The sequence below is a fragment of the Bombus vosnesenskii genome, unplaced genomic scaffold (genome assembly GCF_011952255.1).
Source record: "Bombus vosnesenskii isolate JDL3184/JDL3185 unplaced genomic scaffold, Bvos_JDL3184-5_v1.1 scf7180000013273, whole genome shotgun sequence".
In the NCBI taxonomy this organism is placed as follows: domain Eukaryota; kingdom Metazoa; phylum Arthropoda; class Insecta; order Hymenoptera; family Apidae; genus Bombus; species Bombus vosnesenskii.
The window spans coordinates 1,821,840-1,836,185 of record NW_022882931.1 but is presented as its reverse complement, the minus strand read 5'-3'; the positions used below and the strand labels follow the sequence as shown (position 1 = coordinate 1,836,185).

The following is a 14,346-nucleotide window of genomic DNA, read 5'->3' as shown; positions in this document are numbered from 1 at the left end:
TCTATATAGTCGTCTTTGTCCGGATAATCTCCTCTAAATTCCTGTAATCTTGGCGCTTTTGCAACACTAAACGCAGAGGAAACATAGCGACACATCTACTATCGTTGCTATTAACAACCAAAGTTTCGCTCAAGCTCCTCCTACTCATATTTTCTACGATACTGTACCTACTCGCGTAGGAATTTAGTAACGCACAATTGATATTGCTTTCCACGGAATTAAGAAATTTCCAGGTTCTCTTCTCTGATGGATTCTCCACATCGACTTTGTTAAGGATTAAGATGGACTGAAACATTTGATCAAAGCGAAGAGAAGTATCGTTAGCTGGAAAATCTGCTATCGGAAGCGATATCGGATAGCGGATGGAGTTATAAGCATCTAAGCAACTCGTTACGGTGGAATCATGCTGGCACGATAGAAAAAAGTATTACCACGAAAATTCACGAGAAAATTAACGAGGTCACCCAGCACCGCCGTTAACGTTTTTCACGCGACAGAAATGCACTCTTTTATATTCTCTTTCTTTCCGTGAATCGTGAATTTTTATTGATGGCAGTTTTATATAGTGTACGTGAAGGTATAAGCAGCGGAAATCTCATTAGACCGCTCTTGGCCCATGGTATCCAAGTCGTTTCGAGTTGCTTGTTAAAGTGCCGCAAGAATGTCGTCATCTCCTTGTCATCCTCTTATACATATATTGTTAGCTCAGCTTGCAAATAGATAAAAATCCATAACTGTTATAAAACTCTGTAAGTGCAATAATTAAAGTTCTGATAATTCCAACTAAATTTTGCCTATTCTCGATTACTCGACTTTCCACATGTTCCATATTCACATGAATTTTATTGAACTGAACGGTATTCTACCGTAACTGATTCGCAGAGATGCATCTCTTTCAGAATTCTCCATTCATGACTATCCGAGAGATTCGCGCACTTTCGGATGAGGCATTATCTCCACATAAACTGCGAGCGATCTTTAAATTGCCTTAGACCGCGGATCTTTATGCAAATTCATGTTGTGATGGACAGAATCAACGAATACGTAATCTAAATTGAGATTTGTTTCCCGTTGCAAATATTACAACGGCTACTTCACTACCACGTATTTGAATATCATTGAGTTCATCCCCGTTAACGAATAGAATAAATCAATAAACTATTGTGAAAGGCAGCATCATTCTCTCGTATCAATGGAATGTCGAATGCAATACAAATAAATGTAGATAACATTTCCTTAACATATACGTAAAATTCATCTTCCTTATCCTGTTCCCATAGCATTTCCTTAGAAGAGACACTTTAGCTCTCAGCCATTCCGAAAAACACGTATTTCCAGCGTGCAATTTCCTTGAAACCAGACGTTTCCATGCCCACGGGGATCATTTCCCCATTTACCTCCGTGTTCCGCTCTATTTGCAGAGAAACTTTCACTAACGCGAATTTCTTTTACAATTTCCAGGGCACAAAGATTTGAGAAAGGAAGCTGGGCTGAAGCGTTTGCGGCTGTTGGCCACTGAAGACCACGATTAAGATGTGAACCACGACGGTTCGTTTCCGCAACATACGGGACCACATTGTCTTTGTCATAAGGAAGAACGAAATCGAACGTGTTCATGGCTCGGACTACGGTTTCCCCGTCTTCGTTCTTATTTTCGACCTCATGGACCACGCCGTCCGTCTCGAACGTCCTCAAGGACACTTTCGGCATCGCTTCGACCACACATTACACGAGCATCGAAAAGCAAACAAACGCGGAAGAAAAGTACACGCCGTATGAAGATCGACCGGAAACATACTTCGTGCCAATCGTGTTCCTGCTGATTCTTGTGATCGGGCTTACAGGAAATGGCGTGCTTGCGCTCACTATACTGCGCCACAGTAACATGAGGAACGTTCCCAATATTTATGTCTTTTCGTTGGCGCTCGGAGATCTCTTGGCACGTGTTTATTCTTATTCTAGATTTATTATCGATGTTTTATCATCCCTAAAATTCTCTGCTCGTGAAAACGATCAGTCCCTTTTCTTTACCATGAAATTCCTCCCTTCGATGTGCACTCAGATATTTCCCTTCCCTGCGACATAGTTTCATAGAAGGTTCATCTCTTAAACTGTCTTCGCGCGATCGTTGCTTGTCAAACTATATGTGCGTTCAGAGTAAGAAAATGTTTGTCATGTTCGAGTCAGAAAAATGTTCGAATACCATGACGAGTAAAACTTGTTCAATTTTTCTTACTGACTTGCGCAATTCGCAAATTTAGTTACAGACAATGTTTAAGCGATGTACGCTTGAAAACAGACTATTCAAACCTTCCTTTGTGACAAATATCGTGTATATTGGCAGATCGACGACCATAGTTCTCTACGAGCATATAGCTTTCAGCCATCAAAAGATCAAAAGGAAAATGGTCGATGTTAATATTCTTAGTTGCAATTATCACAATGTTTTATCGCTCATTCGATCAATTCTCATGTAATAAATATCTCCTCGTTGACTTAGATAACTCTACCATAGGGTTATTCGAATTATTTTCTCGTTTCTGATGTCTTTTTTTTTTACTCGGTCTAAAGCGTATGATATTTTCTCATTCTTTCATTAACATATCAAAGATTAACAGTACGTCATAATAGACAACGAGTCTACTCTATTATTCTATGAAAAATTCAACATTCAATTTTAGGATGTTTGGTTGATTCAACTAACCCTTGCTATTACAGACAGTTCTCGTTAAGCTGAGATTCCTTTTCTTCTTCAACAGTTTTCTGTTTTCATTTCAAAGAAAGAGAGACTTATCGGTGCACAATGAAGAGTCTCAATGAATTCTTTCCTTAGTCAGTCGAAATTTTATTCAGCTTGGAGGCTATTGTTCGAATAAAAACGTTATTGACGATTCTTTTCTGAGACAATGATTCGATATTGCGCTGCAGGTGATTCTTACGTGCGTACCATTCACTTTCACCGTATATATTGTGGATTCTTGGCCTTTTGGACTCGTGCTCTGCAAGGTTTCCGAGTGCGCCAAGGATATCTCCATCGGAGTCTCTGTCTTCACTCTAACGGCACTATCCGCGGACAGATTCTTCGCTATCGTCGATCCGATGAGAAAGCTCCACGCCTCGGGTACGAGCTTCGATTTCCCATTTTCCCATCATTCTGAAATAGAGATCTTCACGATGAAAAGCAAGAGCACGGAAAACGTTCGAAAGCTTAAGCGGCTATTCTACCTATTCTAATATGATATATTATAATAATATTCATCAGAAGACATTTGTAAATGTCACCGAAACACGAACAAATACATGTACAAAATATCCAAGGAAAATATTGTACAATTTCTCTGTACGAAAGCACGAAAGAACAGCTAAAAAATATGAAAATACGTCAAGATTAAAAATACTTCAAGTAGGAATAACAATTTTTCGCCATCTCCTTCGTTTAATTCAATTCAAATAATAAATGTGTAAATGTATAAAAATAATGGAATACGGAAATAAGGATAATCGAAGTTAAACAAAGTTTCATACTCGATTTTGATAACACATATATTCTTTTACAAGATCCTCGTCTCGTATTGAGAACGTTTTCCGCATTTTACGCCGCAATTTAATATTCCGTGGGTGGAACTATGTGCGCACCACGGATACCAAAGGAATTTATATAAAGTGAAATACGCGAATTTCGTTTGCTCTTGGATAGAAAGATATTCTATGGTATCCGCAGTGCGCCATGAAAAGAAATACTTGAGCGAATATGAATACAGATGTGATCGATGAAATCAATCGTTTCCGACTTTTACTGTTCAAGGTACAGGAAGGCGAGCAACGCGTTTCACGGTGATCGTCGCTTCCTTGATTTGGGTATTAGCCATTATGTGCGCCATCCCGAGTTCCTTCTCCTACATCAGGGTTTTCAAAGTGAACACCAACGTGACCTTTCAAGTGAGTTCGACTGGCATCCATAAGATAATTAATTTTATCGTTCGTGCTTCAACGATCGATCGACGAAACGTCTAACACGATTTTTCTCCATTTATTCCTTTCCAATTTCCTGTATTGTCCAAATAATTTGCACTTATCTGATCGATTCGAGGGAAGGTTTTTACATTTGTTATATGGTGTTCAATTTAAAGGCCTGCTACCCGTATCCTGCGGAGTTTGGACCGAATTATCCGAAGACGATTTTGGTCTGTCGGTTCTTCATATACTACGCTGTGCCGCTTAGTATTATTGCTTTCTTCTACATTCTTATGGCCAGACATCTGATTCACAGTACTAGGAATATTCCTGGCGAAATGCAGTGTCAGGTGAGTGGAAAAAAAGTTTTAAAGATGGGCGATAAAAATGACCATTTTTTATTTTTGCAAATGAAAAGTCGAAGAGCTCATAATTAAACTGCAAAGAGACAAAAATTTGCAATGGTAGTTTTCGAGATGAACTGCTCGATTTACGCAAAACGTTAAAATGTACCACTTAATGAACAAAAATTGCTATAATCGTTTAACCAAAATGTAATAGGAAAGCTAAAAAAAAAAAAAAGACAAATTGCCAGCAAACACGAGGATGTGATAGTGATCGAAGTTATTTTCTTTCAAATTTTTCATGTTCAACTGAGGACAAAAATATTCAAACTCTCGAATTGTTTCAGAGATAAGCGATCGCTTTAATTTACGTACGCTATTCAGTACAACAGCTAGAAGTCCTATTAAACTCGATAAATATCAACTCGGTTGTGAACACAGGACGAACTTCATTGATTCCTCTCGACAATTTTCGCGTTTTACGAACTTGGAACTTAATACACAACCAGGGGACTCATTTAAAGTTGTCAAGAAATATTTACTCGTTTCAGTAAAGTTCTAGCAAAGTCAAGACGCAAAGTTTTCGGTTATGAAAAAAATTTATTCAACGAGAAAGAATATAAAAGAAGGGGTCATATTCTTTAATAATATCGTACACGAATTTCAGAAGTGTCACAATTCGAAACAATTAATTTCCATATTGGAAGAACGTTACGAGAAATTACAAAAATAACATTCCATCGAATAATATTAATACGATAATTTTGATGAAATAAATTTCTTTCGTAGAGTTTATTCTACTTGCTAAAATTATTTGTCTAATAAACAATGTCTCGTAAATTTCAAAATAATTTCTCGTGCTTTCTGTGAAGCTTTTTTGAGTTCCGTCACTTTTGAAATACACGCGCAATATATTTTGTACCACTTTGAAACTCGTTTGGTTACAGCTAAAGCAGGTGAAAGCTCGTAAAAAAGTGGCGAAGATGGTGATGGCGTTCGTGATCGTTTTCGCAGTATGCTTCTTCCCGCAACACGTGTTTATGCTATGGTTTTACATCCACCCAACCGCCCAACAGGATTACAACACATTTTGGCATTATTTCCGGATTCTTAGCTTCTGCCTGGCATTTACCAATAGCTGCATTAATCCCATCGCGTTGTACTGCGTGAGCAGCACGTTTAGAAAATATTTCGACAGGTATTTTCTGCATTGGCAGAAATATTATTCTACAATTTAAGAAATATACGATCGATCTATTTTTAGTTTCATAACGTTGCTTTATCAAAATGTACAAAAAATCAGTTCCCATTATTTCGAGTAATATTATCCTCGTTTCGCAAGGAATTATCGTTCTTTCGGTATAAAATATTGGAAAAGAAACTAGGAAAAATATTTGACACCTGGCGCATGACTACGAACCGATCCAACCTATTTCCATAAATTTTCAAGAATCCGATAAAAATTGGTCGATTAACGGGATAATCAATGACGTTTCGCATCAGTTAATCACTATATGCAACCACAATTAATTCGTTACGTATTTTATGCTCCTTTTTGAAAATCAATCCTGGCTCAACTCGTGAAAAATTATAAAACGAATCGCTCGTTGTCATGAATATTGATTGCCAGATTGAGATATGGTTTCGGATATACTATCGGACTATCTCGTTTATAGCGATACTCCGAACCTATCCAATTTACGATTGAACGCTCAATCATATATATTTCTCAAACTTATTCTTCCCAATTCGACGTGTCAATAATTTGATCGAAAGTTAAAGATACGTTAATAAATAAGAAGCAGCACTTACTAACTTTTTATGAAATTATAGAAAATTGGATTTTATCTGAAATTATAGGAGATGGAAATTTCTCACGAAATTACATGAAATTTTGTTTTCATGAATTTTTATGAAATTATATGATATTCCTTTATTAGGAACTTGTATGGAATTATATGAAATTGATATTTTATGAAATTTTCGCAGTATCAATTTAAATCATTTATTAAAAGACATAATAATAATGATATATTTTATTATTTATATTATTTTTTAAATAGATATTCAGAATTAAAAAATAAATGGAAAAGAAGATAGAGATAGAGGTTTAGTTTTTAACAATAATTTGTATACTTTCATCTCTAAATACATTCCAAAATTTATCACTCGTAAAATCCCTCATGAACGAATTAATACGATTTAACGAGCAAGCAAAAGTAGACGAGTATTTCGTTTTCTTCTTGTTAACTTTAAAGAGCTAACATTATTGCAGCCAACTAACAGACTAAAGTCGTTAAAGTGTAACAAACTTCGTTGCAGGTATCTGCTTTGTTGCGTGCCGAGAAGGATCCGCAGACGGCGTCGTTGTTCGTCGGACTTGAGCTCCCGGGGACGAGGTCAAAGTTTCTCGTTGATAAGCTCCAAAAGGTACGATTCTCGACGCGGTCAACGAAACACCATGCACATGTCCATCTTTGGAAACGACACCAGGACCAGTGGCCCGATCAAGGAACAGGAGACGACCATTAGTCTGACCGCGTGTCCTAACGGTATCGAGGATGGACTGAAAAGCCAGCAAAATTCCACGACGGAGCAATCGAACATTCGCGAATGTTCGTTAAACTCCAAGGACTGAATAATTCAGCGATTTTTCAGCAACCAATGATCACGCCTGTGTGTATTCTTTTCATTTGGAAAACACTATTCGTGTCGATGGTCCAATAACTCTTAAGCGAAGATCACAGGCGAAAGATACATTAAGTCGCATTTCTCACATTTCTCGGGAGAATAATTTTAAAATTCTGTACATTGTTAGAAATTCGATGTCGAGACTAGCTCTTCATTTAGCTCTGGGATTAATCCATTAAGAAGCAATATTTGCTATCGCTGTCGATCAATTTATTTATTGAATTTCCTTCTTTAATATTATGGCTGTGAAAGGGAACTCTAAGAATTTCCTTGATACCTTTTTCGTCGTTATTTATTGCATCCAGAAATATGAAACAAATGCTTGCAGTTCCTTTTTGCGATCACAAAATGAATTTTATAGAATTCAACGTTGGATCTTAATGGATTAAATCGACCAAACGGCTCGACATCCTAAGTTCTCCAAAGGCTAAAAATCTTTGAATCTATCAAATTATTCCCTTCCTTTGAAGATTTCATATTAAGATTTCATATTTAAAAGATCCTTTTAGCCACTATCTAGAAGCGGCATGAAAACATCAAAAAATGGACTTATCATATTTTTCTCCTACATTCTTAAAGCCTTAAGCTTTAGCTCCAATTTCTGAGAGAGAGAGAGAGAGAGAGAGACAGAGAGACAGAGAGAGAGAGAGAGAGAAGTAGCGATCGTCCATATCTAAGACATCTGTCATTTCCTGTAAATCTTCGTCGAATATCTTGTCCCTCGAATGCACCGATATCGTCAAAACTATAGCGCTAGACAATTATTCTGTGAACTCGTGTGAAAGTATGATTTGCAGGTACAAAGACTGCGACAGTTGTACGTTTAGAGAGCACCGATTTTATGAATAAAATTCTGACAAGTAATCGTCGACGTTATTACCTAACCTCCGTCGTTTTTCTATTTTCCTTCCCAACGTTTACAAAGCGAGGTAAAATGGAACGAAATGAAAACGAAATAAAAAGTGATCGACCCATTAATTTGATTTGAAGACCCACGTATCCAGCTTCATCCGATATCTCGTGCTTTCATCTCGTTTCATCGATTGGTTTCACAATTTGATATTTGATCGCGAACAGTATAGAACGATCGAGGAAATACTCGCGCGTTACTGTCGTTCCTGCACAAAGTGTCGTTTAAAACTCAATATAAATCTAACTTCAGGGCATTGGGGGCAGCAACGGGCATCGATTGCTCTCTGGACAGAAACGAATCGTTTTCTCGCAGGATTTGTCGTCGCTGCACGCTCGGCACAAGAATCGACTTCGAAAGTCGTAGAGTCTTCTGACATTCTGTGTCGTAATCACTTTCCCATTGCACGATCGTCTTGCAAGCTGAGAGAAATGCCCGACAGTGATGTATTCAAACGACTACGACGATGGCACACTTATGAATTCTTATATTAGATGGAGCAAGAGGTACAACACGCCCATTTCACTTTCCCTCTCGTTTCTTTGTTTCTTTCGTATTTTTCGTTGCATGTTCCCGATGCTTCGCCGTATTTGAAGAACGACAGGCTAATTTAACGGATCGATTTTACGAATTCCTCTGTGCAGACTGGCCAGACTCCATCAACGTACTCTACGCATGTATCAGGAGAACGAGTATATGCATCGCGACGACAAAGGTCCGTAACCGAATCGAGCTAATTTCAATCTTCCGTTAATACGTAACTAGGTTAAAGACCGATCCAACCGTACTCATTACATTAGCGTAATCAGGCCATTGTTTGCACGATACGACGGTAAATTACACCTCATGTCCTTTATTCGTGGCAGTTCTAGTTCTAAATTTTTGAGCAATATAGAATCTGCTAGAGGAACTACGATAAATGAATTGTTTCCTCGGGAAAAGTTTAGTAGCGAAAGCGGGATGAATGAAATCTGTCCTCGTGAAGAAGTTAGAAGCGGCAACACAATGAATGAACGAACTTTGCATTCATCGAAAATTCCCGAAGTATAGTTACAAGGGATAAACGTGATTTCTCTTCGTCGAATACCCAGAAGCGTTAATTTCTTTTTGTATAAAAATTAAAAGATTTTCGAGGAAAAGTTTAAGACAGATTTCAAAGATATATTGCATTCTAAATTTTTATTACACCTTAAAATCCCTTTATGTATTGTATATTGTTATCGACAAAATAGCTATAAATTTATCAAATTAAGTAATAAAACGCGTAATCCCAGAAATGCTGCGCTACGGAAAAATCTCGGATTATGTAAATTGGAATTTAGCATACGGATCAGTACAAATATTATTAGCGACGAAAGCTTCGTTAACTAATGTCTTTATTATAAATATTATATATCTGATCTATTGATTGCGTCGTAAATTAATTTTGCTTCCGCTGTCGGTCTTAGAATCGATAAAAGTACTTTTGCTTCGTGAAAAATTCGCTTCGCAAACCTAATGTTAATTGAATTGTCGAAATATTCTATACTGTTTCAAAATTCTTTGTCTCTTGCGTCTCTACGTAGTAGATTTGTACGTCTTTAACGTGACAAAGTTATAAACGACATTAGTTACCTCTTGAGACATGCTCGAAATTGTCGATGAAAATTAAATTCTATGTCGCGCACGTAGTTTAGATTTCGCATCCGTGTGGAATATTTGCATTCGTTCGGTGTTAAAACCGAGGGAAATTCGTGTATCAGAGATGTTCCTTGCACCGAGCCCTAGCAACGTGGCGTCCATTTCTACCGTTAATAAAGGGAACCGTTGTGACTGTTTAATCTTCGAGCAGACAAACGATCTCGACAGAGAGCGAGGAGGTGAAAGCTGACGAGGAATTCTGCTGGAAATGCAGAGGTGAGACCGCAGACGCGGACGGCGACGCGGCCTCGTTCCCTCACATTCAAGATCTCTGTCCCGCTGACAGGAGAAGGATAGCTTTGCTGGTTAAGCAGTTAATTAAGTAAATTTCCTCTTCGGCCACTTTGTGTCACCATACATCCGTAATTAATACAAGAAGAAGTGTTTCCATTCATTTTCATTATCATCCTCTTATATCCCAGCAACGACATTTACTTCTTTCCCAATTTTTGTTCAAGCTTTACCCTTCAATTTCTCCAAATACTTTATTCCTCAATTTTTCATAGAACACGTTATGGTACAGTCCAGGGAATTTTAGTAATTTTAATCTTTAATCGGTATGAAATAAGAAGCTTCGAAAATTTATTTTGGATTACACCCTCGTTTATAAGCATTAAGACAAGTAAGAAGAATAAAATAAAAAAACCAACAAAGTAAACCAACCTCAGTAAGAGGAATTAAGGAACTGATTTTGTGTAGAAAATTTTGTAATGAGATATAAAGTATATATACAGGATGAGTCACCTAGGAGTTTAAACTGAGATATTCTCGATACTGTTAATTATCTCGGAATATGTTTCAGATAGAAGTCGAATGGTTTCTTAGTATATTAATCGATGCAGTTGTAGATTCTCAAGAGAAAATTATTAACTTACTTATGTCAACAAATTATTAGTTTAGTGGACATTTTAATTTTTAGTTCGTAAAACTTATCGTATGATAAACAAGGAAAGACGCGAGGAACTACTACCGTATTTGGTTTTCTTGCCTTTCATACTGTAAGTTTTACGAATTAAAAATTAAAGTATCTAGTAAAAGAACAGTTTCTCGACATAAGTAGGTTTATAAGTTTTCATAGAAAATCTCCAGCTGCATCGATTAACGTATTAAAAGATATATAATTCGATTAAAAAAAAACAAAGTTGATCTCCACATGACTTTTATGCACCCACCTACAAAGAAGCTAATAACATCCCCTTGAAGCCATTCAATTTTAATCTAAAACATTTTCCCATATAATTAATAGTATAGAAAATATTTCACCTTAAAAATCTAATTTATTGTAAATAGTAGATCCAAAATACCCTGTCGTTGATATTATGAACTAACACATTGAAATAAATTGGTATTTATTTTATTATTGGCTCAGTATCCAACGTAAAACTAAAATCCATTAGAATCTGTCAACTACCAATTTATTAATCTCACAGAATAGATAAAAGATGATACCTGTGGGTATCTACAGAAACTGTAGAATTAATCTCAATTCCCTTCTCAGCCTTTATATCGCCACGCATCCGCCATCAGTAAGGAAACCGACATGTTACCATTTATTTTGTCCTTTATATCTTAAGCCACGAAATTTATTTCTGCTTCAATTCTTCTTCGACCGATATTAGTTAACTCGGACCTTAAATAAACATCGATTGCCGCGACGAATAAATCTTTATCGTAGGATCATTCAAACACTTTGTCGCCCCATTTTCATTTCTTCGTTTCTATCGCGTTCATTTCGCTCTTTCATCGATCCTCAAGATATACAGTGCGAATAAATTACAGCGTGCGCGATTACTTCCTGCAGTTGGTAATACCAGTTGGACAGTAACGGAGAGATTTATCACAAGAACTGATTAGAGAGTCAGCGATGGCTATTAAAAGTTTGACCGTGTAATTCGTGTTGGGCGTTCGAAGATAACCCTTGGGAACGATCGCGCACGCCAGATCTGCATCAGTGATTAGTCGAGATTTTTCTGTGACAATCTGCGTACTACGAGTTGGACACTGAGATCTTAATTAAGATAATGACGATTATAGTGGATCCGTTGCTTTTTGCTTGTAAAAACAAAAACTGGGAAGGTGGAGTTATCTGAGTCACCTAAGCTTCGATCTTTTATAATTTAATCTCGAACTTTACACAGAATAATCAAGCTTATTGTTCGCTATGAATCACTATTAGTCCTTATAAATAGCGTTTGCAGTAACGAAGAAATGAGAAAATATCGTGTACGCTTAGGTCTAACAAGAAAAAATATCAAAAAAAGAAAATACATATATATATATGAAAAGTGATAAGTATAGTTGTAAAAACTTTTTTCATTTCGATGAATGTATTACATTTCACTGTTTTCTTACGAGTTTAATAGTCTGGTTCCAAATGTGGATCGTTTAAAAATTGTTCGTAATCGGATTTGGCGAATTACAAGGCAAACTATTTATTTAAGTGGACTCGGATAGCCCTACCTTATTTGCCAAATAGCAATTATAGCGACTACATCGTGGAAATTCCGCTGTGCGTGAAAATAAAAGTTAGCAATTGAGAATTACGTAATTAACACGGGGCAAATTAAAGAGAGAGAATTTTACGAGAATTTAACACGCGATCTCTTAACTTCACACGTACAAAATGGGAAAAGACCAAGTTTTCTCTCGTTTGCCGCGGTAAAGTAAATCGATCGGAGTTGAGACGCATTTCACGCTCAAGTTACGCGTGTAAATTTTCGCAATTCCCTGCGGTGTTTCAATATTCCGCGAAAAGATAGGTGAGTTTTTATGCAGATGCACCAAAGAAATGCGCGATGCCAAGTCCGAGCTGACAGTGAGCGAATCCGAGAAGGAAGCAATGAGGCTGCAGTACAAGAAATCCCTTGACCGCCGCGAAACCGAGAAGGAGCAATTAGAATTCCAAGTAACGCCAATTATTCTTGAATTTCTGTTTTTCCTCTCCCTTTTCTTTTTTCCCTTTTTCTCATTTTCGTCGTTTATTTTTTACTTATTTTGATATTACAAATTTATAATGACGTTTAATGATAAAGGACCCTTCATATCCCTTCATAATGTACTCGAGTGATGAAAAATTCAGAATGAACGACTCAGAAGACAATTGGGAAACTTTATGAAAAAGTCACCTATGAATTTATGGTAGATATATTCGTAGGGACCCTTGCCCTATAGTCTTCGTACGCTGCGAACAAATATCTTACGATTAGGGAGACAAATAAAGTAGTGGCCGGTTTATTGGAACAAAAATCATCGAGTAAACTGAAGACATTTGTAACGAAAAAAAGTAGTGAAACTCAACGAGCAGATAGTTATATCTTAATCATAGTGAATGTTTTAGGATATGAAATTTCTAATACAATATGGTGAATTGAAAACCACAATGATATAAGTGAGGATACTGAGAATATGAATTTAATCACTTATTTCATTTCTTAGAAATATTCCTTCAGTTTTATACTTAATTAAGAAGCGAAGATACTGAGAATATGAATTTAATCACTTATTTCATTTCTTACAAGTATTCCTTTAGTTTTATACTTAATTAAGAAGCGAAGATACTGAGAATATGAATTTAATCACTTATTTCATTTCTTACAAGTATTTCTTTAGTTTCATACTTAATTAAGATATAATTTTACACTCTGCCGTGATACGTTAAAAGGTATAATGAACTTCTTATATTAATAATCGCGAACATTGTTCTATGAAAGATACCAACTCACTTACACCACTATGATTTCTATAATCTACCCAAGTCACTCCTGTATCACACTATGAAATATTTTGCTCTCTAATGAGAGAAAATCCAAGGCTAAAAAATAAAAAAAGGCTAAAAATAGGCCAAGGGGAAGAACAAGAAAAAAAGTCGATTGTGATAAACAGGAATGTACTGTGTAAGTTTTACCCATGTCGGTAATATGTGTCTGATAAGAACTGAGATATATGGTTGGCCCGTGAAAATAGGGTTTAACTATGGATTAGAGTTCCGATCTTGATTTGCAGTTGGTCAAGTAACTTTAAATCAAAGTTCTTCTTCGTTTGCTATACATATAGCTTTATGAGTCTACCTACGGTGTATCTACGCGGTATAATGTAATGGATTGGGAAAACTTGTGCAAAAGGATCATGCTCCGCCAGCTAAGATATCGAAGCATCGATTCACTTTCTTCATTAACCGTGGGCCATAGTTTCAACTGAACTTTGAGCCATCAGGCCAACAGTACACGGGAGTCCCTAGATTGATTTCGCTTTATCCAACTGAAATTGTTTCGAATTCGTGCTCGATGCAGTTTAACTTCCACGATCCAGCGAGGATCGATATATTCCGCGTGACGTAATCTGCGTTGGTCGTTCGTTGATTGAAATGAAAAGAGACAAAAATGAATGGAAAGTAGAAGCTTAGTAGCAGAGGTTGATACGATGATCGTTTGGTTTTGGTAGCGAAATTTTCACGTTTGCTATCTTAAGGTACCGTTAACATTTCACTTGCAATAATTTTCAATCGATTTACATTCTCACATGTCGAACACTCTCTTTTAGCATTCTAAAAATGTAAATATTTAGAAGGCAAACGTCGGTGCTGGCTCAATTGGAGGATCGGTGACAGTCTTACCTCTTTGAGCAATTTAACCCAGCCTGTCTCTGATAGTTCAATAAGCAACACGCTCATGGAGATGCCACGAAAGTCAGCAAGTTGGGAGTGCAAGAGGCAACTATACGCGTTTACAGATTGCCAATGTATCGAGACACTGAGTTGCGTGCTTGTGA

General features: G+C 36.8%; 1 protein-coding gene across 1 annotated transcript in view; it reads left to right on the top strand.

The window, feature by feature from the left end:
• Positions 1 to 7,853, top strand: part of LOC117231647 (neuropeptide CCHamide-1 receptor-like) — a 31,783-nt gene extending 23,930 nt beyond the window's left edge. The window contains exons 2-7 of the mRNA XM_033490273.1: positions 1,462 to 1,939; positions 2,929 to 3,121; positions 3,806 to 3,939; positions 4,131 to 4,304; positions 5,246 to 5,496; positions 6,621 to 7,853. Of these exons, the coding sequence (XP_033346164.1) occupies positions 1,616 to 1,939; positions 2,929 to 3,121; positions 3,806 to 3,939; positions 4,131 to 4,304; positions 5,246 to 5,496; positions 6,621 to 6,936 (1,392 nt within the window). The 5' untranslated portion in view covers positions 1,462 to 1,615 and the 3' untranslated portion in view covers positions 6,937 to 7,853. The remainder of the gene's footprint in view (positions 1 to 1,461; positions 1,940 to 2,928; positions 3,122 to 3,805; positions 3,940 to 4,130; positions 4,305 to 5,245; positions 5,497 to 6,620) is intronic.
• Positions 7,854 to 14,346: the final 6,493 nt, after the last annotated feature.